Source organism: Plectropomus leopardus, chromosome 3 (assembly GCF_026936395.1).
Source record: "Plectropomus leopardus strain MGB_pleo_1.0 chromosome 3, ASM2693639v1, whole genome shotgun sequence".
NCBI classification, from domain to species: domain Eukaryota; kingdom Metazoa; phylum Chordata; class Actinopteri; order Perciformes; family Serranidae; genus Plectropomus; species Plectropomus leopardus.
This window is the reverse complement of record NC_142178.1, coordinates 20,780,909-20,802,737: the sequence shown is the minus strand read 5'-3', so window position 1 is coordinate 20,802,737 and position 21,829 is coordinate 20,780,909. Positions and strand designations below refer to the sequence as shown.

Below are 21,829 nucleotides of genomic sequence, written 5' to 3'. Positions count from 1 at the left end.
CTTTGACCTCTTGGGGAAATGCTTGGAGAAAGTTTCCCAGTGTTGCTATCTTATTCTTATTCTTATTCTTATTCTTATTCTTATTTTCTGCAGTAATAAGTGAAACATTTCACTGTAATTTAATTGTTTATGACTATTTTTCCCATGTCTGTATCAAGTAATATGCTCCCGTGGAGAGTCCTTTATTGTATTTTTAAGGCCTGTTGTTGTTTTTTTTATTTGTCACAATCCAGGAAATGCAATAACAATAGTAAGAATAATAAACTTTATTTATACAGCACCTCAAAACATTGCTGTGCAAGGCAGTACCAAAATAATAACATAAAACTGCAATGAAACAAATTACACAAGACAAGGAAAATAATAGAAAACTAAAATGGCACCAGCAAGGATGATAAGTTATACGTTTTTGATATTTTGTGCAAGAAAGAACGAGGAAGCAGGTAAAAATACACATTTAATGGACTGACAAACACATCATTACAATATATCACAAATATACTGTACTCCATTAAAAAGAAACTTATTGCACTTTGTCCTAGCCAGTGTTTAGTTAAAGCATGATTAAAACATCACACTAAAAAGCATTCACTACAACATTCATTTGCACACACCATAATGTTTCCACAGGTCCATCTCTTCTTTCCAGATATCTCTGTTGGGCTTTATCTCAGTCTTCCGGAGTTTTGCCGCTGTGCTCAGTCAAAGTCCATTTATAATCAATGAGCTGCTACTGTTAAATGAGATTAATGTTGAATATCAGAGCCTGCTGGTGAACATTAATAATGAATAACGTACAAAATTAGACATCTAACAACAAAAATGGTTTATAACAGCACGACTGTTAGAAGCAAACTGTAAAGGCAAAGACAAAAATAGAACATCAGTTAAACTCTGTAACTGCCCAAAAAAAGGTAAAAAGTAAAGCACTGGCATTTTTATAGTGAACATATTTGTTTCCCAATGCCTTTAGAGATGCAGCTGAATCCCAGGACTTCATCTCAGCTTCCCCCCCTGTGTATTAAATCACTCTCTCCCAACAGAGGCTGTTAGGCTGCCATCCAGATGGTGAATGAGATGAGAAGGGTTGTTACAACTGTCACTGGTGTCACACAGCCCAGATACAGCATAGTTCCTGCGCCACACAGTGCAGTCAAATAGGCGCTCATCCTGCTGAAAACAATCTTCCGTACCGTCGTGCAGAACTGGGAGAGAGAGAGTGAGAATTAGCTGGTGATGAGAGGCTGACTAATTCAATAATTAGCTGTTCAGTGGCAGTTGCCTCCAGATCAGCAGTAATTTTTGCATTAAGTAACACTAGGTGGAGCTGCTTGACTGATAAATAAGTTAATTTTTACTCCAGTGGGCTAAAGTAACATGACTGCTGTGAGAATATCCTCATGTGACCCAATGTCATTAAATCTGAATTTCAGCTCAAGGTGGCCATACATTGTGAAATAAGTTCTCTTCAGTCACATACTCACATAAATACTCTTATTAGATTAACATCACCTTAGACTGAGTGTGTTTCACTAAATCCATGGAAATAACTGAAAGCATTGCAAATGCTGCACGTGCAATCAACCTTAAACCTGTGGTTTTTCCATGTGACCTTTCTCATGCAATAATCCCCAGAGTGTAAAGATGGAAACACGTGAAGAATTCAAGATTAATGTTGGAAAACAAATACACATTTTCACATAAATCTCTAAATAATTGCTAAAAAATATTATATTCTCGACAAGCTACTGTTTATTTATAATAAATTTACAGACTTTTTCTGTTGCATTCATCAGCAGACATGGAGTAGACCATACTTCATAGGCGAATTCAATCATACTTTGATGGAAGATACTTAAATTTCTCTTATATTAAAATACAGGTTTGTCTCCATGTGGCTCTTTCAATGTTTAGGTGAAGCTGTTATGAGGCCTCAGCAGTCTGATTAAAAGACTATCCTCCAAAATTACTTTGTTTTTAGTGCCATATTCCCTTCCACTGCAGCTCAGCAAGAAAATTTTGTCAAGGGACATAAAAAGGGGGATTTTGGGATGGAAACAATTTAAATCGGAAAGATTAGCACGACTGACTCAGATTGTTGAAGCCTTACATAAGCTTAACTTTGGAATTTATTTTTGCATGGAACCAGGACTGTGTATTTGAAGTGGAAAGGATCTTTTTACAGCCAATATGCACAAATACATTTAAACTTCTCTTTTAATGTCTACTAACAGCAGGCCAGAGACTCTACCTGGTATGTCTGGTAGCTGATGGCCATGCCATATCTGCAGTACATGACATAGTGTTCACAGTTGTACCACAGTAAGCTGTAGGTGACAGAGCCCAGGAGTTTCTCAGCTCTTCTGGCCACCTCGTCCCCGTCCAGAGGAGGCTGGCTGCACACCTTGTCCATGTGGTTAATCAGAATCTCTGAGCCGTAAGCAAAGTCCGCCACAGAGTCCACTCTGATGCTGGCAACCTTAGTGATAACCCCCAGCAGAAGACGATTATTTGTTACCATCTTGGCAATGGCAGATTTATTCTTGGAAATTACTGGAAGGAAGTCCGGGATGAGATGAGCCACGCGATTGTCCCCCAAGTAGATGCCAAAATGTGTGAATAACGTCCTGGGGACTTCTAATAAATCCCCACGCTTGTAAAGGGACAAGTCATGTTTAGAGTCGTCCTCCTTTTTGGAAGCTACAAAGAAAAAGCTGAGGAGTTTGTAAAGGAACATGATGACAGTGTGCTGCAAAGAGCTTGACACCTATTTTATTTGTGTGGGACCTGGGCGGGGCTACAAAAGTTAGTAGGATTAGATATTGGTCAATGTTTCAGTGAGATTTTGACAGAATTAAAGGAGCTTTCTCTAATTACTCTGCAGTGTGGTTGGATTTTGAAATCCAGGCCTTATTGTTTTGAGGTCGTGGTTTCTCATTAAGAAGGCTGACGTGGCAACAACCTCAATCCTTATTTAAAATGTCACCAATATTGAGCCATCGTGCCCAAATAAACAGCCTTTGTTTTATGTGGACTAGAGTGGTCTACAAAATGTGTCTCATCATTAATCAGCATTTTCTTGGATATTATCATTAGACATTTAAATAGTTCGATATCTTTTTTAAAACTTTTTTTTATCACAGTTATAGAAATGTCATGCCATATGAAACAATATTATTGAAATCCATCATAATAGTAAAAATCAAAGGTCATAAGTGAAGAATCACAGGCAAAATGACGTTTCGGCATTGACGTGATTGGTTGAAATTGTGCCATTATTACATTATAATTATTTATAATAATACATTTTATTTATAGACTGTTTTTCAGGATACTCAAAGCCACTTTTTAAAAGATTATAAAACAGTATACACCAAGAAACACACACACTGAAATACACACAACATTATTCACATATTAAAAGCAGCTTTGAAAAGTTGGGACTGTTGATCAGTGATTTGAATTGGGAGAGGTTGGTGCAGCCCCCAAGGGTATCATCCTCTCAAGAAGAAAATATTACACAAATGTGGGGCTCTGCTTTTACTGGCATGGCAATATGGAGAGTTACACTCACACAAGGCACACAAGTAAAAATAAATTGTTTATTAAACATTTTTCATATTTACAACATTAGCATACTACTAAAAAATGACTAAATACACATAAAATATTGTTGTAGTAAACGTATCACTATATATTCATTTTTGGGGGGACTCACATGTTAGCAAAAAATGAATCCCTGACAGTATTCCTATATTTAAAAAAGGTAATGTATTTCTCCAGTATTATGAGAGGACAAATGTAGGCCACATAGGATAATACATGTATCAACACAAAATATTGAATATTGTCCACACATTCAGATGAAAGTACGGTTGTGAAGCAGACTCATAAGGCATCACATGACAAGAGTTCACCATTCAGTTTAGCTGCAAGTCTCCTTTAACCAGCCATCCACAGAGTAAAGGGAATAAGGATTGTGGGTAATGTTGTTGACGGTGCCATGCCAAAACAGATGATCGAGATCATTCCAAGCAGGCCTGTGACAATCACGCTGCGCTGGTCTCTGATGATCGATTTCAAGCACTCACAGAACTAAAAAGGAAATAAATAATGTTAACTGTTTCATGATATCCTGATATTAAGTAAAGTTTATGACTGCACAGTATTTCTGTTTTAAAATCACATCTTTAATACCACAATCAGGGTTTCTGTAAACTTTTCATCACTACTCTAAATCAGTGTGTAAAGTTAACCTGGAAGTAATGATAATCTGCACCAGTTCCTTACAGTGGTGGATCAATTATCCAGACTCCTAACTCAAGTAAAAGTACTAATACCACACTGTAAAAGTAATAAGTAAATATCCTGCATTAAAAGTGTTACTTAAGTAGAAGTATGTCAGTACAATTTGGAAAATATTCAGGTATTAACAGTAAAAGTACTTGTTGCAGAAAAATTCCAATCAATTTCATAAATCATATTTAAAATCATTAAAAGTAAAAGCAGCACGTCCTTATATTTGAAAATGTGGAATCATAAAATGTTTCTGCATGAAAAATAACTTGAACCATTATCAAAATAGTTTGCAATTAATTTTCTAATTAATCAACTAATTCAGCTGTATGTTTTCATGTAATTGTGTGCAAAACCCTCAAATTTGTAAAATAAATATCAACTAAAGTTATCAAATAATTGAGTACAAATTTTCCTAATACGAATGTTTTCAATTGTTTTGTGTGCAGAAATCTTAATTTGTAAAGTCACGAAAGTTATCAAATTATTGTAGTGTATAAAGTGCAATATCTCCCTCTGAAGTGTAGGCAGAAGAAGTAGTAAGTGGCATGAGATTAATACACTCAAGTAAGTAAAAGTACTTCAAATATATATTTAAGTACACTGCTCCACTGGTTGCCTGCAATGGTTAAACTCAAGTCTGGATTACAAACTTGGCAAAAAGCTGCCACTTGGCCCTAAAATTCATTAAACACCCATGTCCACTTAATTTTGTATGGTTTCAGTAATCAGATTTGCAGATTTGTTTGGGAATGTGTACAGTACAGTATGAACTATCTTAAACCCTGAATTGTCAGGAATTCTTGCTGTGCTTAAAGGTGAAAATGAAGACTGCTTCTGCTAACACCAGAAATATATCGATATCTATCTATCTATCTATCTATCTATCTATCTATCTATATATATATATATATATATATATATATACTTCATTGTTTGGACCATTAAAAAAAATCTAATTTGTCAACTAAAACAGGTGAAAGTCTAAACTGAGAAGAAATAGTATAAGACATAAAAAGCTCTCTGAGATCCCTCTCACCCCTTTGAGTGCAAAATGGTTTAATCCACCCTTGCACAGTTTGTCTCTAAACACAGCTACAGCCCAGTGAGTGACTGCTTTTGCTGTGGAAGCACCAGCGTACACTGTCATGTCTTAAGAAAGGGAATTTGGAGCAGGAAGGCAGGAAGGAACAAAGGAAGGACGGAAGGAAAAGTGATTCTGTAAAAAGAGCCCAGGGTTTGGTGCTATGCCCCTGATGAAATGATGTGTCAGAGTCTGGGTGGCTTACCACCAGCTAAATGTTAAACCCTGATCTAAACTTGTGGAGAAGTCTTGTAAAGTGTCGAAATCTAATTATAAGGCCCTATTTTTTTTAAACTGAGTGACACAGAAAATGAGAGATATTAGTCCAACATCCAACAACTTTTTGTTTTTTTGGGGGTCTTTGTGAGCACCGTGTCTAATGGGAACTTGGAGGTGGCAGGTAGGTTGACCCCAGTGAGGTCAGAGGGGCAACATTTTACCGTAGAGTCTATTTGTTGTTGTTGTTCTTTTGTCTATTGATTCTCAACTTGCTTTACCTGGGGGCCACTTTTGCAAAATGACAGGTGGCCAGGGGCCAGTCACAGCAGCCAGATACATGTTTCTATGATTTTAGCATGTTTCTGAGAGTTTAGGATGTTTGTTGGGCTTTAAAATGTTTATATGATTTTAGGATGTTTGTAGGACTTTAAGATGTTTCTGAGATTTAAGGATATTTGTAGGATGTAGGATATTTCTAAGATTTTGGGACATTTCAGGATTTTAGGATTTTTCCAGGGTTTTAGAATGGTTTGGGGACTTAAGGATATTTCTAGTATTTCAGGACATTTCTGGATTTTAGAACATTTCTAGGTTTTTAGGAAATTTCAAGGATATTTAGGGGAGGGACTTTAGGGGCTTAGCCAGGACCTCTGTAAAGGCGCTTTAGGGTTTACTGTGAATTAGAAAATAGTTTGGAGACCACCCAGCATCCACCACTCTACCCGGTGCCAGATTTGGCCTACAGGCCATCATTTCTATAGTGTAGACCATGGTTAAACTGACTAAAAGCAAATTTCAAAACGTGAACTGAGTTTTTCAACAAGGTATAATCTTTCTGTGCAAATTGTCTACTGTATACTACACTCCAATATTTATTCCGCCTTATGATGCATTGGGCTAAATCTGTATGACCCTGCTATTTACATGATCAATAACAGAAACAACACATGAGATATGCATCTAATTCTGCACTTTTTCACAGAACAGTGTTCAGGACTCTACCTGCTCTGTTTGCCGGCTCGCTGCAGCTCCGTATCTGCACTGTGTGACAAAGTGTTCACAGTTATACCACAGCAGACTGTACGGAATCGCTCCAATGAGTTTTTCAGCTCTCTTCGCGACGTCTTCATTTGGAAACGCTTGATTTTTCATCATCTTATCCATGCGGTTTATCAGTATGTTGGAGCCATATGCAAAGTCCTCTAAAGTGTCCACGCGCACTGTGGCACACCTGTACATGCAGCCGAGAATGAGCCTCTTGTTCGTGATGACAGAGCTGATGAGCTTCTGGTCGTTTGTGAGCACGGGCAGGATGTCAGGGATCAGGTGAGCAACTTTGTTGTCACCTAAATAAATGCCGTAGTGGGTGAAGAGGGTTCTGGGGACCTCCAGCAGGTCTCCCCTCCGGAGGGGCAGAGGGGGGCCGCGCTGCGCGTGCTGCTCCCGCTCCTCTCCGTCCGACCAGCTGGATTCAAAAAGTTTGAAGTTGGAGAAAAGAGAGAGCTTCTCCACCAGGAATGTCAACAGCTGCAGCATCGTGAGGGTTTTGGGGGGAAATATCCTAAAGTGCTTGAGTGAAATGAGCTTTTTATCCTCGGTGGCACGAGGAGGAGAGAAAGTTCCGGGGAAGTCCCGAGGACACGATTGGCCACGAGTGACCTTCTGCACGTGCGACCTCTTCAGCATCTTGCATTTTAATCTGCTGCATTTTTCTCCAGCCTGATGCATACTGCTTCACTAAACCCTTTCATTAATCGTTTCACCGAGTAAGCACAGAAGAGAATTAGCTGGAGCCTTTAGAAGCAATGTATAATTAAAACAAGGTCTTGTAATAAAATATATTTTAAGTTAAAGTTTGAACGAAGATACCGCATGAAATTCGAAGTATAATGATAGGCTTATTTTTTTAAAATATTACCTCTTAAAATAAAAGGCAATAAAGTAAAATGAAAAATGGTGCAGAGAAAATTAATCACTAATGGCAAAAGAGTGAGTACATTTACTAAGGTAGCCTACTGTAGACTACTTACATACGAAATTGAGGTACTTTTACTTTAGTCTATTCTTTTCATGCATCTGCTGGTGGGTTTTTTTCTTGTTTTTTTTTTTTTTACTTAACTACACTTTTCTGGAGTCTGTTGTTACTAGTTACTTTACATATAATGGTTTTTGCATTAAAAAAATATGTTTTGCTATAAATTTAACTACCCAGCAGTTAATGGTACAGCTAGTAGGCTACTAGTACAGCCGTGACAATAAGTCGTTAAATCAATGAGCCCATTATCAGAAAATTATTGTCAACAATTTCTGATAAACATTTAAGTCAATCTCTAATTTATTTTGAATTATTTTGAGTGTTTGATGTGTTTGTTCAAAAAAAAAGAGATTTTTCTGCTTTAGGTAATTTACTTTTGATACTCAGTAAACTTTTCTGGTTATACTTACTTTTTTCTTTTCTTTAGTTTTTAAGTAAGTAGCCTAGCTAGAAACATTTATGTAAAAGTAAAACATGGATAAGACAAATATCAAGACTTTTTCATTACAAATCCCCAGAATCGATGTCAATCCACCTTAAAGCTGCACAAATTTTGTATAAACAATGACTCCATGTAATGTGATAGATGTTGTTCACAGTGATAACCCAAAGAGAATTATCATCCAACTCTGCAACTGCCCTCAGCTCTGCAGAGCGTCCTTCAGTTCATTGTGTTGGTTTTTTAGCCTGACACGTTACTGTTTTCATTACACAACAGGCAGCTGTTTGAAGAGGAAAGGCTCTGATAAACATGTTGTACACCACCTGGTCTGCACCAGATGGCTCACAGAAAAAGTTAGCATCTGTAACCGGAGAATTTAGCAGCTGAAGAGTAAAATATTTCGCTCAGAAGTTGGTGGAGACCAAAAGCAGAGCAAAAAAAGAGTGAATATCGGACTAACATTGGTGGCTAATAAATGCTAGTGTTTTTAGTGTCTGCTAGATATGTACGGCGTAAGCAACTGTGTGTGTATTTGTTTGTGTGTGTGTGTGTTCACCTAGACTTTATAAAAGATATGGGCATAACATATACATGTATGTACATATACATACATATAGCATAACGTAACTCATCAATTTGTGGGCTACAGTTTTTACACCTCAAGCTTTGCATTTTCATCTTCTCTTTTTGGTGCCAGAGGTGACCATTTTTGGATGAGAGGGTGCAGCTGTGGAGGAGTGAGGGGTGGATCTCACTGAGAATTTCAGGACACCGCCATGGGAGTGACTTCTCAATCTCCAGGTAACTCAAAGCATACCCTACTTTATTATCTATTCTACTCTAAATGGGACCATAGTGTTCAAAATTATCATCATGCTGTATAAACAGGACTTGAAACTATGAGACTGAGGCCACAATCTCATTAGAAAAATGTTTCCTGAGGTGATAAAGCAAGTAAGAATTTGGCTCATTTCCTCATCAACTTTCACACATTCAGACTCCTTTTTGCAATCAGGGGAAGTCGCTCGCTGCTGGCCATTAGAAATAATGCATGTTTTAGGTACTTGTGCATCGGCTTCACTTTTCAGACCTGGAAATAATGTGCACGTTGACCACAACAAATGTATACAATAAAAATATCTAAGTATTGTGCTTTCAGATTATTCTGTCTCCCCCAGTGGACTAATAATCTATCAATGAATATATCCTGTAACTCCCCCAAAAATGTAAAAATCATCTAATTAGACAAGTGGATGACTGATGTCTGATCACATGTCATTTAATCATGTAAAAACATTGATAAATGTAAGTTATTAAACTTACACCAGCTTGATGGAAACACATTTTCTCATGTGTGTTTTTAATGAACTGATAGCAGATTGATCCCTGCAGAGATTTTTGCTAAGTCTTCAACAGAGGTGGAAGAAGTGCTCAGATTTTATTTTCTTAAGTAAAAGTAAAAAAGGCTGTACTGCACAATACTTCATTACAGGTAAAATAACTGCATTATATATTGAAAAATATCAAAATCAGTCATTAAGTATAGACAGCATGCTATACCCCTGCGACCTGGCCCATGAAAAAAAGATGAAAATAAATGGATGGATGGATTAATAGTCAGTATAGTACAAAATAAAAACACCTGAAATATACAATAGAAATATTAAAGTAAAATACCTAAAAATTCTACTTAAATACAGCACTTGAGTAAACATACTTTCCACACTGAATTTTACAAAATTAAAGCATAGGGCCATAACAAAATGAAATGTTGTTAGGCGCAGCAAAAAAATCTATAGATAGATAGATAGATGGATAGATGGATAGATAGAAATTATATATGGCTGTAAATAAAATAAGGATGAAAACCCCAAAACATCCTTTCCATTTCTTTTCTTTTTTTTTATTTTTTTTTTTACATTTGTTCCAACCTTTGTTTACCCTTTTGATGATTTGACTCCCCCTATGTGAAACTAATTTGTAAGGAGACTATAAAGCTGATTACCCTCCAGACAATGAGGTGCAGACGACTTGTTGTGTGATGGACTTTGTTAACTCACAGAGGCTGGTCTGTTCAGTCCCATCATCAATCCAGGATCAGTGTTGGGGAAACTCAGGCTGGTCTGCACCTTCCTCTGAAGAACCAGATGATGAGATAAAACATTTCTTTGACCAGATTACCATAATCCTGTAGGCTTCAGTTACACCGTCTTCATTTGACCCAGAAAATACCTTGAGAAGCATTTTTTGATCTTGTGTCTTTGAATGATTTGTTACAGTACATTTGCTGACCTAGATACCGTGAAATTCTTTCTAAAAGGATAAACGATCGCTGGTATTTAACTCACTGTTTTTCAGACCATGAGAAAAACCAGTCTGACCCACAAAGTATACATACCCTACTTTTGAGGAAGTGTGTGTGATTCATGAGTACGCAGCTCAAATCTTGAACTTCTAACCCAAATAACTGTAAAGCTTTATGCCATAAATTATATGAAAAAGACCATTAAACTCAACCCAGTCACCAGATAAAAATGCTGGTGTTATTGTTTCTATAAACAGTAAATAAATTATAATTCTTTCATATCAACGTTTCTAAATTGATGCAGTAGTGGAGAATGGCATATCATTTAGGTGAGACACCAACCAAGCTGTGGACAATTGCTCAAGACCCGTTGATGTGTTTGCATCTTCTGTTTTAGGCTCCAATCGTGGGTGTTTTGTAGCTACTGCTGCTTTTGCTGCTAGGATGTGAAAGACAATTGTTTTTGCAGAGATATGTGTAATAATGGGAAAAGCCCCCCAATTTAAAAAAAAAAAATCTTTTAACATAAACACGTTATCCACAGGGTTGTTGAAATGTAAAACAAAATTTAAGCTTATTCGCTACATAAAATGTACAAATGTAACATATTCATGCAGACACGTACAATGCCAGCATTTATTCTGGTATTGGGTTACAATGTAACAGGCTGAAACAGTTTGCTATTTCTCATAGAGAACAGGAACAACTACATAGCATATAAATCAGTCAGGGCAATAAATGGTCAGTCAAATATTAATATGCTGTTCTTAACATAAAAGATGGTCCCATTATTACAGCACAGCTGCAAGACCAACTGAACCCACTCTGAACTGGGTGAGCAAACAGAACATGGAACAATAAATGGAGAACAATATATCTATATGGCGGCCCTTACATTAAGAGCAATATATCCGGGTTGACTCAGTTGCTTGGTAGGGCAATCATTAAAAAGTTGAGAAAATTTGTGATGTGTGTACAGCAACCTGGCCGCATGTTTTACCTCAGATGTACATTCAGCTGAGTGGACTTACCGTCTCTGACCACAGGTTGAACCCTGAGGTGGCATTACAACAAACCTTTGCCCTCTGTCGTCTGGGAGATTTACACCATGTTCAAATGGCTCCAGACTTAAAGTTGTGACCAATGAGGGACCCGAACAAGGCTCTTAAAGTTTAATTCCTGGTCAGGCCAGCTGTGAACTATGCTGACTTTGTTTTTCAGCCTTGAAACTTAAGTTGATTACTTTCAGGCATATTTCCTATATGGAAAACAATGATTCAGCACAATATAAACTAATAACTTTGTGTTGCTTTTGCTGTTGCTGACACAGTACACATAATGTAAGACTGTCAGATGGGCATCAGTGTCTGAATGCATCAATAACAGCAACAGCCCAAAGCGCATCTTAACATCCAGGACACAGTGTTTGGTGGGAGTGCCATGTCTTCATGGCACTTAAAGAAAGGAAGCAACACTTTCCATCTGGTGTTTCCTCACAAAGAGGCCAGTTCAGCAAAAGTTCAGCACTGTTTAGGTTCACGGGCCTGGCAGTTCATTCTCAGGTCAGTGAGGCTTTATATCTATCCCAGGCCTGTTTTTTCTCCACACATAGTAAAACCAGGTCACACAGTAGTTAAGTTAGAATTTATCATCTAATGTCAACATGGGGCCCACAGATGAAGCTTTATTAAGGGTTACTTTGTCACAAATATCGCCACTGTTTGTTTTGTTGTCATAAAAAGAGATTGAAAAAGAGATCCTTTAACTATTATCAACAACTACATCAATCTGTGGTTGTAGTTTAACTGTGCAGCATACAAAATATTGGCACATTGGCAAGACCCATGTAAAGCGACCTTGACCAGAACTGCAAACATTTCTCAGTCTAAAACAGTAAAACATCGCACTTTACTCGTCAATATCACCTCAACTCACTTTCACCCAGCAGTGGGTGAAAGGATGCATATAAGTCATACTGTTAGAGCCATTAACCCACTGACATTTTAACCTTAAAATCCGCAGCAGACAAATGTTTCTCTTTTGAACAAGGGCCTCTTTCCAAAAAGAAAAAAGAAAAAAAACGTGGACTCATCTGTCACAAGAGAAGAAATGTATTTCCATTAAGTGCAGCTCAAACAAGTACAGCAGCATGAAACCAGAGCAGTGACTGGAGACAAGAGGTGATTCATTTTTACTGTACTGGAGACATGAAATGTGATATGCAAATGTAATAACATAACATGCTAAATGAGCATTTCGCATTCAGCTGTGTGCTTCAAATTGTGTTTGACTGTGACCAACTCTTTTGGTAGCCTGGCCTTGTTTGACCTGACCTGGTTGTTGCCATGATTTTAGAAATACATGGGGTATGAGACCAGCAGGCCTGGCACGACCCCAACAATGAACTCAGCTGGCAGGGAAAATGCTGGCATTGTACAATTCTGAAAATGACAGATTTGTTTCATTTGCGCGTTATTATGAACTGGATAAGTTGAATTTTTTTCATTTCAACTACTCCGCTTACTGAGACCATAATTTTTTTATTTATTGTCTAAAAGGTGTCCCCCATTCTTTTTTTTACATTGCAGATATTAAACTTGCTAAACACCCTCAAATCCACTCAAAACACAAGGAACATGCCCTCCTTGTCTAGAATAATTACTCTGAGTTGTAGAAATCTTGTAAAAATTTTATTTGAAAGTGCCCAGAAGATCATGATTACTCACTTACAGCATCATTGTCTGATATTTTCTCCCGCTGCTCTCGTCTATAGATCTGTCTCCTTTCTCAAGTAAACAGTAGCTCAGCTGCACATGTGCTGCTTCTTATAAATTAAGCCTGTGAGAAACATGCTTTTTTTCTGAGAAAACATGCTGAAGCTGATTTTCCTGCAGACTGGAGAAAGCAAATGATCAATATCTCCTGTATCTGAAACAAACGGCCCATAAAGAACAATTTTATCAAGGTATCATCATATTCATTATGTAATGTGTAAAGATATCTTCACCAGTGGTTCATTTGTCTTTGTGTGCCACAAATTAAGACCCATCTATACACACAGTGTTTCAGAGAGGTAACATTTACATTGTCCTCAATACATAGCACCAATTATTTTTTAGTCCGATTTAGCCTACTGAGGACATTTGTTATAACTTGTCACATGGATCTCACAAAAATGTCATTGTAAACAGTCTAATTTATCTTCATTAATTTTCTACAGAATTTTGCGTGTATGCCCCCCCCAAACTATATAGCTCTGTTCTGAATGTTAATACAGTCTTCAGTTTGAAGGTGTTTGTATGTGTGTATCTTCAGTTCATGATGGTTTCACTCCCACTAGTGGTTTAACCTACAAGTGCAGCCAAGTTTCAAAAAAGAAATCAACAGCATGCACCATACTGCAGTATATGAAGAGAAGTAGGAAAATGCATTATTTTGACATGCACCTGTATTTATATATGAAGCCTGAGCCAGAGCTCTCAATCATAATCATCATTTCATTTAGTATACACTTTTTGAGATGCTTAAAAATGATCACCATTTACCACAGGCAAAAATAGAATAGAGGATAGCTTTACCATTAGTAAGTAGCAAATACTGTATAGCAAGTACCACTGTTATGATTGTCACTGCAACTGATATATATATATACAGTTAACCCGGATTTAGAAAAGCACATTTGTATAGAAGCCCATTTCTGCCAGGAAAGGGAGAAAAGGGATGATTATTTAGGAATGGTTTAAAAAAAAACATAATATTGTGAGTTTGTAATATGTAACGAGAAATCAAAATTTTTGAAGAAAGTTAGAATTTTAAACAAAATTTGTGGAATAGCCGATACTGTAGTCAAAATTTGATTTATTGCTACTTGGGTAAGACTATAGGTAATTGTTGTGGTTTGGCTTAAACCAAAGGAACAGTAGGTAAGAACTGAAACATTCCCCCATGTGCCAAGCATGTAGGAGAGCATACAGTGGCCAAAAATGCAAAAACGGCAAGGCCCTATCTAGAGCCAGTGTATGATTTGTCCGTTCTGGGCTACTGTAGAAACAACATGGCATACTCGGTGGAAGACAACCTGCTCCGTATGTAGATATAAACAGCTCATTCTAAGATCACAAAAAACCCACAACATTTCATAGTTTCAGGTGATTTTAAACTAATGAAAGTTATAGTTATGAATATTAGTCCATACATAATTTCTCCAAATAGATGCCCCAAAATCCTACACACTGGACCCTTTAAGGTAAAGAAATGATCATAGTCATGGTTAAATGAAGTCAGTGTTGACGTTAAGTTGGAAAAAAGAAACAACCAGTTTGATTTTTGTTCTTTGGTGATCAGTTTCAAATGCACAATTCTAAAGTTTATGGTTTAAATTTTGCCTCACTATCTCATAACTTTGATTTACAATCTCAAAGCAATGACTAACGGTCAACTGAGAGTCTCATCATACTGACTTAAAAATGTGACTTAATTTTATGTTACCATAATTGCAGTGTTTTTGTTGTTATTGTTGATGTTGTTTTGTTTCATATTCTTTATTTTCTTGGCAAAATGGGATGTTTTTCCTGACAGAAATATTCTGTGTGAAAGTCCATCTTTTTTTTGTTGTTGTTGTGGTCATTTTGCAGGTTTAAATTGTACCTCATTGTCTCATAATTTTGATTTACGATCTCAAAACAATGACAAAAGGTCAATGTAGAATCTCATACTAACTTACAAATGTGACTTAATTTTGTGTTACCATAATTAGAAACTGTCAAACGTGCAATTCTAAATTTTGCAGTTAAAATTTTGGCTTACTTACAACCTTATAATCTTGACCTAAGATCACAAAACAGTGCAAAATTGTCAACGTAGGATCTCATCACACTGACTTACAACTGTGACTTAATTTTGTGTTAACACAATTGCTGCCTTTTTTTCCTGGCAGAAATAGGCTTCATTCTGTATTTAATATGCCCTCTCACAATGTTAGAAACGGACACCTGACAGCCGATTCAAAGTGAGTATTTTCTGTGGCCATGCTGTGTTTATCCAGTTCTTGTTGGCTCATCTATATTGACAGCAGACTGATGTTAATGTTTTACAGGGACATGTTGTTATAACAAGATTTTGTCTTTAAGGTATGACTCATGCTGTTACTTCTCTTGTAGTACAATGAATAATTAATAAACTCTGGTCCAGTCCTAGTTCTACACTCAATTTGATAGTTCAAGGCTAATAAAAAAATATTATCATTTACTTGATAATTTCTTTTATTTAAAAGGCAGCAATATAAAGAGCCTAGTCATTCTTTCTGACTTGCTATGTCATCATTAGCAGCACTGGGTTTAACACAAACGCACAGTTTATGGTAAAGTCATGCAGCTGAGTTCTCACAGGTTAATCCATCTGTCTGTTATAGACCCGTCAAATTTGGGAAATAACCTTTGTTGGACATATGAGTCACAGATTTGTCCCAGCACAGTGAGTGGAATGTTTGCATATGAACCTCTTATCAAACACTGACCCGAGGACCTTGTTCAGATAAATATCCCACTGAGTCGAGCAGCTCTTCATTCTCCAAAGACATCAAGACCACGACTGGTGGCCAAAGCAGCATGGCTCCATCCTTTCTTGCAGCGACAGGAGGACTTCTGTTACTTTTCGCCTTCTCATCAGCAGTAAGTCCCTGAATTTAGATTTTTCACTGACATGACTTTCTTGGGCCCAACATCTAAATTTTTATGGGTTTTTTTTGTGCAGCAAACCAGAGGAGACAACACTGCAAGATGCTTCCCAAATGACGGCTTTGTAAGTATGCAGTTACAAATAATACACTTTTTTACCGTGTAGGTAGATATCTGAGCATGGTGTCATCAATAGTTTTCTACTTTTCCTGTCTGAATCCAGGGAACGTACTGTCCTACAACATGTGGAGTGGCTGATTACATGTCGAGATATCTGCCTGTAGTGGAGCGGGATTTGGATTACATGGAAGACCAACTTGAGGCAATTGCCAATTTAACCCAGGGGGCCGACCAAACAATTGTTGACATTAATACTTCTGTTACTCATGTTAAAAAATCCTCCCCGTCAGGTAACACACTTAATTTTGTGCCATTAAATATCATCCCAAGACTATCTGTATGCAACTGTGTTTCAGTCATCTTATTAATAAGACCAGATCATTTTGTCTGTTAGTTATTTTCTTACTTTAAATTGCTTTTTTCTCACAAATTCCACTTTGGTCAGTGATAGTTTTAAATGTGTTCTTTAAAGAAATTAATTTGAGCTGGTGTGACTCAAGCACAAACATATGTTAATATATTTAAAGTATTATAAAACTGTGGTGAATGTTTTGAAACTGCACTGAGATCTCCAATGACACTGACTTTTTATTTCAGACTCATACTACAAAAAGTCAAGAAGTATAGAGGATGATATCATTCAATTTCAAAAGACCATCAGCATACAGGAGCAGCAAATATAGTAAGTTATTACTACCACTGAAAGTATACCATTTATATGCAGCAGTGGACTGTAACTAAATATATTTACTTATGTTCTGAAGTACAAATTTGAGTTACATTTACTAACTTGAGTATTTTGATATCATGCCACTTTCTACTTCTACTCCATACACTTCAAAGTGAAATATTGTACTTTTGACTCCTCTACAATTATCTGATAACTTCAGTAACTTTGCAAATTAAGATTTCCGCACACAAACCAAGTCATTTTTTTAATGTAAAAACATTTAATTGTTGAGGTTTCTCATTTATGAGAGCTTGTTGCTTGTCCTTTATATAATTTGGATTTATTCAGTTCATTCAAAATTTTCTGCATTCAGTACTTTTTACACTTAAATGAAATTTCCTTTATACATACATATGTAAAATTGTCAATGCAGTACTTTTACTACAGGGTATTTTTTCAGTGTGGTATTAGTGAATTTACTTGAGTGAAAGATTTTAATACTTTCTCCACCGCTACTTATATATTATCCTTATACCAAGTGGTTGAAAGTAATTATTTACCACATTCTCTAATGTGTTATACTTTTTTTTATCCACAATATAAAGACATTTTCTTTACTTTAAAAGTACTTCTTATCCATGAAGGCATCAGTGACAGTATTTGAATGAAGCTAATGTTTGATATAAAAATCAGCATAAAAAAACCCTCCTCTTCTGATACTTTCACCTATTTTTACTTCTCTTGGCCGCCCATGTCTTCAGGTCAATGCACGCCAACACTCCTCGCCCACGCAGTCATGACTGACCTCAGATCATGGGGCAATGTGCTGCCCACTCCTCATTCCAGGAACTCAGACTCACTCCTGAGATTATACTAAAAGAGCTCTCAAATTTAATTATGTTACACGTCTTTTTTCCAAAGTTCGGTCATTTTTTTCCTTTTGCTTCTTCTTCAATTCCATATCATTTTGTTCTTCTCACAATGTAAGACATTGAGACATGAATTACATTGGATACAGCTGGTACAACTCGCATTTGTTTTCCTTTCTCCAGTCAACTTCAGACTTTAATGACAGACAACGAGAAGAAAATATCAAACTTGAGAACACTCTCCGTCCAGCTGCAGCAAAAATGCAGTGAGCCTTGCACGGACGAGGTTGAGATTCAGAGCTTCACAGGAACAGGAAAAAAAAAAAAAAAAAAAAATTCAATTCATTGACTCTCAGGCCATTCCAATTTCACAAGAGGTTTCTCAATCACCCCTCATCTGAACCACATTTGTCCTTGTTCAATGTTTAGTCAGAGACTAAAATCAATATGGTGCATCAGTGCAGAGTAAACAGATGTATTCTTAACTTGTTGTAGCCTCATTTCAAATAAGTTACTTCTATACGTTACCAATAAAATAAATTGACCCATTTACTTAAGAATTAAATCCAGTAACAAGTAAAAATATGTGATTATTTATAAGAAACAGCACAAATCTGAAATGAACCATACAGTCTTTTTTTATAGGTTTTGTGATAAATTTAATAATATTGAAGCCGTCTATTTCTTCCTCCTTTTTTTCATCAGACTGCCAGGATATTGCAAACAAAGGTGCCACCACCAGTGGTCTTTATTTTGTGAAGCCAGAGAAATCCCCGGAGCAGTTCCTTGTCTATTGTGAGATCGACAGCTTTCGACGCGGCTTCACAGTAATACAGAGGGTATGTTGCACTTTCAGAAAATGGTCTTTTCAGATTTCCTGGATTTTAAAAGTAGATTTTATTACTCAGAACACAGCTTAATTTGCCAATTCTCAAAGCAAACAACTGATAACGGACTGTATGAAAATTATTAGGGTGGGATGGCAGGGATAAACTTTACCTTTAGATCTTTAAAAGCCGAAAGCCTTCCCAAATGTCATGAAAACTGTTTTTGACCCTCCCTTTGATTTTAAATAAAAATTACATCACCATTCCCAAATATCTCAAAATAATGTAACTCTTGATGGAAAGTTACTAGGTTTATTTACTTATTGAATAGTTGAACAATGAATTAAACCCCCTGACAGAGTAAAACTAAAAAAATATAATAATAATCATAATAATTAGCTCCATTGCAGCCCACTACATAAATGCATCTTGAGTTACCTCTTACTGCAATCTAATACTATAAAATTAAATTTTGCAGGACTTTGACCAAAGTGTTTTTTAATCTCACACAGTAAGAAGAAACTATTTGTTTAAATTTTTAAAAGTTTCACAATGTTTAATTTTTATTTATTTTAAAAGCTGCCTTAAAATTTTAAGATGACTGAATTTGGGAACACAAGTTGAGGTAACTTTGTAATGACTCAGCTTGTCTTAAATTCAGTCAACTTAAAATTTTAAGGCAGCCTGCACAATATATTTTTTATTAATTCAAACAAGTGTTATATAAGTATTTTTACTTAGGAAAAAAAATCTTAATACATCTACCACTGATTGTAACAGAGCTAAAGAGCGAAAGTCGATATAATTCAATTCACAATAAATTACTGAAAGAGACAAAATGTTAAAAACAAAAATAATGGGATTGCAGCTTTTAAAGGTTACTGTTCTCATAGTTTGATTTTTTTAATTAGAATTAGGTGACTTGATGCCAGGGCCTGTTATATATTAAATCAGATGTTTGTCCAGATAATACATTTGACAAGGGAAGGTCAACATAAAATCTAATCAGGAAAATTCAAAAGACTGCCCCCCGACTCTGATCGCTTTTTCATGTCCACAGAGACGTGATGGCAGCGTGGACTTCGGTAAGAACTGGATTCAGTACAAGAATGGCTTTGGCTATCTTTCACCAGATGACACCACAGAGTTCTGGCTCGGTAACGAGAAGCTCCATCTCCTGACGGCTACCACCACCATCCCAACTGTACTGAGGATAGAGCTTGTTGACTGGGATGGCAACAAAAAGTACGTCCACACACATGATAACAGATTATGTAAGAGGAGAGCAAAGAAACTTGCTGACAAGGCAAACATGACCCTGACGATGAGGTACCCTTTGAAGAAATGACGCAGCAGAGGTTACCAAACATTAATCCTCCACTGTGGCCTCTTTTTTTCCAGGTATGCTGACTACAACATGTTCAGAGTTGGACCAGAGATCGACCAGTACCGTATGACATATGGCTACTATTTTGGAGGCGATGCTGGAGACGCTTTTGATGGCTTTGACTTTGGGGATGATCCCAGCGACAAGTTCTACACCTCTCACAATGGCATGCAGTTTAGCACCGCCGACAAGGACAACGACAAGTATGATGGCAACTGTGCTCAGCAGGACAGCTCTGGCTGGTGGATGAACAGATGTCATGCTGCACATTTGAACGGCAAATACTACCAGGGTGAGACCACATAGCTAAACACACACACACACACACACAAAAGACAAATGTGTTAACCAAGCACGTACATATTAATAAAAATCACTCTTATCTGTCTGTATTCTCTTTGCCTATAGGTGGCAGGTACACACAAAAGGATGCAGGTGAATTCGGCTTTGACAATGGCATTATTTGGGTCACATGGCACGACCGCTGGTATTCGTTGAAGGAGACCACCATGAAGCTCATTCCCCTCAGCCGCATCACAGCAGGCGGACAGCAGTCTGGAGTGAAAGAGTTTGGCGGACTTGGAGATTCTTAAAAAAGTTAACCAACATGCTTGTGGTCTGTTTAGGCTGCAGTTAAAGTGTTCAGCACAACGGCACTGAAACCTCCTTAAATAAAATAACATGCTGCAGTGGAAAATTTCTGACTTTATGATGTGTGATGCATGTTTTGCTGTTGTTTTGAGCACTAAATAAACATCTTTTCTGAACCAAATATGTTCATTACTTCATTGGGCAGTAACACTTTAGACTCAGCTGCAGCCAACCTGGAGACACAGTTAAGTCCATATAGCAAGCAGCTGTTTTGCAAAACAATGTTGAGATGAGACAAAAGCACCTGGTAAAAATAAATAATGCAGTATGCTAAATTGTGTCTGAATGTTTTGTCAAGTGGCCAGAAATGTACACCTGTGTCTAATGCAATGCAAAAGCCATAAGAATAAGCCAAATAAAAAGCATCCCAAACAAATATTTTGTCCACTTCATTTGCTAATACTATCGAATATAATCAACACTACTTTAGCACAGTGTTAAAGATCATATCATCTAAATTATTCAAGTGTCACATATGCATTTATTGCATAACCCATAGTTTGGTTTATTCCCGACACCTGGTCGTATTCTCACAGATACACACACTCACACGTGAGCACACAAACATATGAAAATAGCCGCACATTTACTTTATATCACTGCTTTTTGAGTAATGGGCAATATGGCCACACTGAGAACCTTTTAAGCAAACTAAAAGCCAGGTTTGAAAGCAGCATAGCTGAAATCAATTTGCTTTACAAGCAACAAAATGCAAACCATCTATTGCCTGTTCTCTGCATAAAATGAGTAATTGAAATTGAAAAATATTGGCCTGGGTAGTGATCCTCAAAGCACTTCTAACAGGCACTTGAAAACATCCCAGTGTAATTTCACCAAGTATGTAATTAAATTACCTGTTACCTAAATCATATAAACTAACGTGCTCTTTCTGAAGAATCTTCAGTGCCTCTGGAGAAAAAAAACATTGTCTGTCTTGAAGAAAGTCTAAACTTGATAAGCTGTTCAGTGCTAGACCTTACACATTCAGCACCCGGCGCACGCCTCCCCTGGCACCCCCTTTTAAAAAAATACATTATTATCTTTAATAAAGTTCTGTGTTGATTAAATATAAGAGCTAATGACAAATCAAAACAATTTAACTAACAAGCAATAATAATAATAAACTAAGAAATAATACAGCACTGTATGCACAAAGTTGCAAATGTTGTCTTCTTTTTTTCATATTTATTTAATTTTGAATAGTGCCCCAATGGCTTTTGCCTTTTTATTTTCTCTTACTTTATTGCTC

At 36.8% G+C, this 21,829-nt stretch overlaps 3 protein-coding genes across 3 annotated transcripts; 1 reads left to right on the top strand and 2 right to left on the bottom strand.

Moving 5' to 3' along the window:
* Nucleotides 1–257: 257 nt before the first annotated feature.
* Nucleotides 258–2,737, bottom strand: LOC121963621 (lecithin retinol acyltransferase). The gene is made up of 2 exons (XM_088075273.1): nucleotides 2,252–2,737; nucleotides 258–1,205 (listed from the first exon to the last, which is right to left on the bottom strand). The coding sequence occupies exons 1-2, from the start codon at nucleotides 2,735–2,737 to the stop codon at nucleotides 1,050–1,052; spliced, it is 642 nt and encodes a 213-aa protein (XP_087931399.1). The 3' UTR covers nucleotides 258–1,049.
* Nucleotides 2,738–3,594: 857 nt separating this feature from the next.
* On the bottom strand, nucleotides 3,595–7,344 carry lrata (lecithin retinol acyltransferase a). The gene is made up of 2 exons (XM_042485982.2): nucleotides 6,602–7,344; nucleotides 3,595–4,095 (listed from the first exon to the last, which is right to left on the bottom strand). Exons 1-2 carry the CDS (start codon nucleotides 7,325–7,327, stop codon nucleotides 3,943–3,945), a joined length of 879 nt encoding a protein of 292 aa, XP_042341916.2. The 5' UTR covers nucleotides 7,328–7,344; the 3' UTR covers nucleotides 3,595–3,942.
* An 8,559-nt stretch (nucleotides 7,345–15,903) lies between these two features.
* Nucleotides 15,904–20,701, top strand: fgg (fibrinogen gamma chain). Its single transcript, XM_042485042.2, has 9 exons — nucleotides 15,904–16,050; nucleotides 16,133–16,180; nucleotides 16,280–16,466; nucleotides 16,774–16,858; nucleotides 17,899–18,029; nucleotides 18,421–18,554; nucleotides 19,603–19,787; nucleotides 19,944–20,221; nucleotides 20,338–20,701. Exons 1-9 carry the CDS (start codon nucleotides 15,988–15,990, stop codon nucleotides 20,520–20,522), a joined length of 1,296 nt encoding a protein of 431 aa, XP_042340976.2. The 5' UTR covers nucleotides 15,904–15,987; the 3' UTR covers nucleotides 20,523–20,701.
* The last annotated feature ends 1,128 nt before the right edge of the window (nucleotides 20,702–21,829 follow it).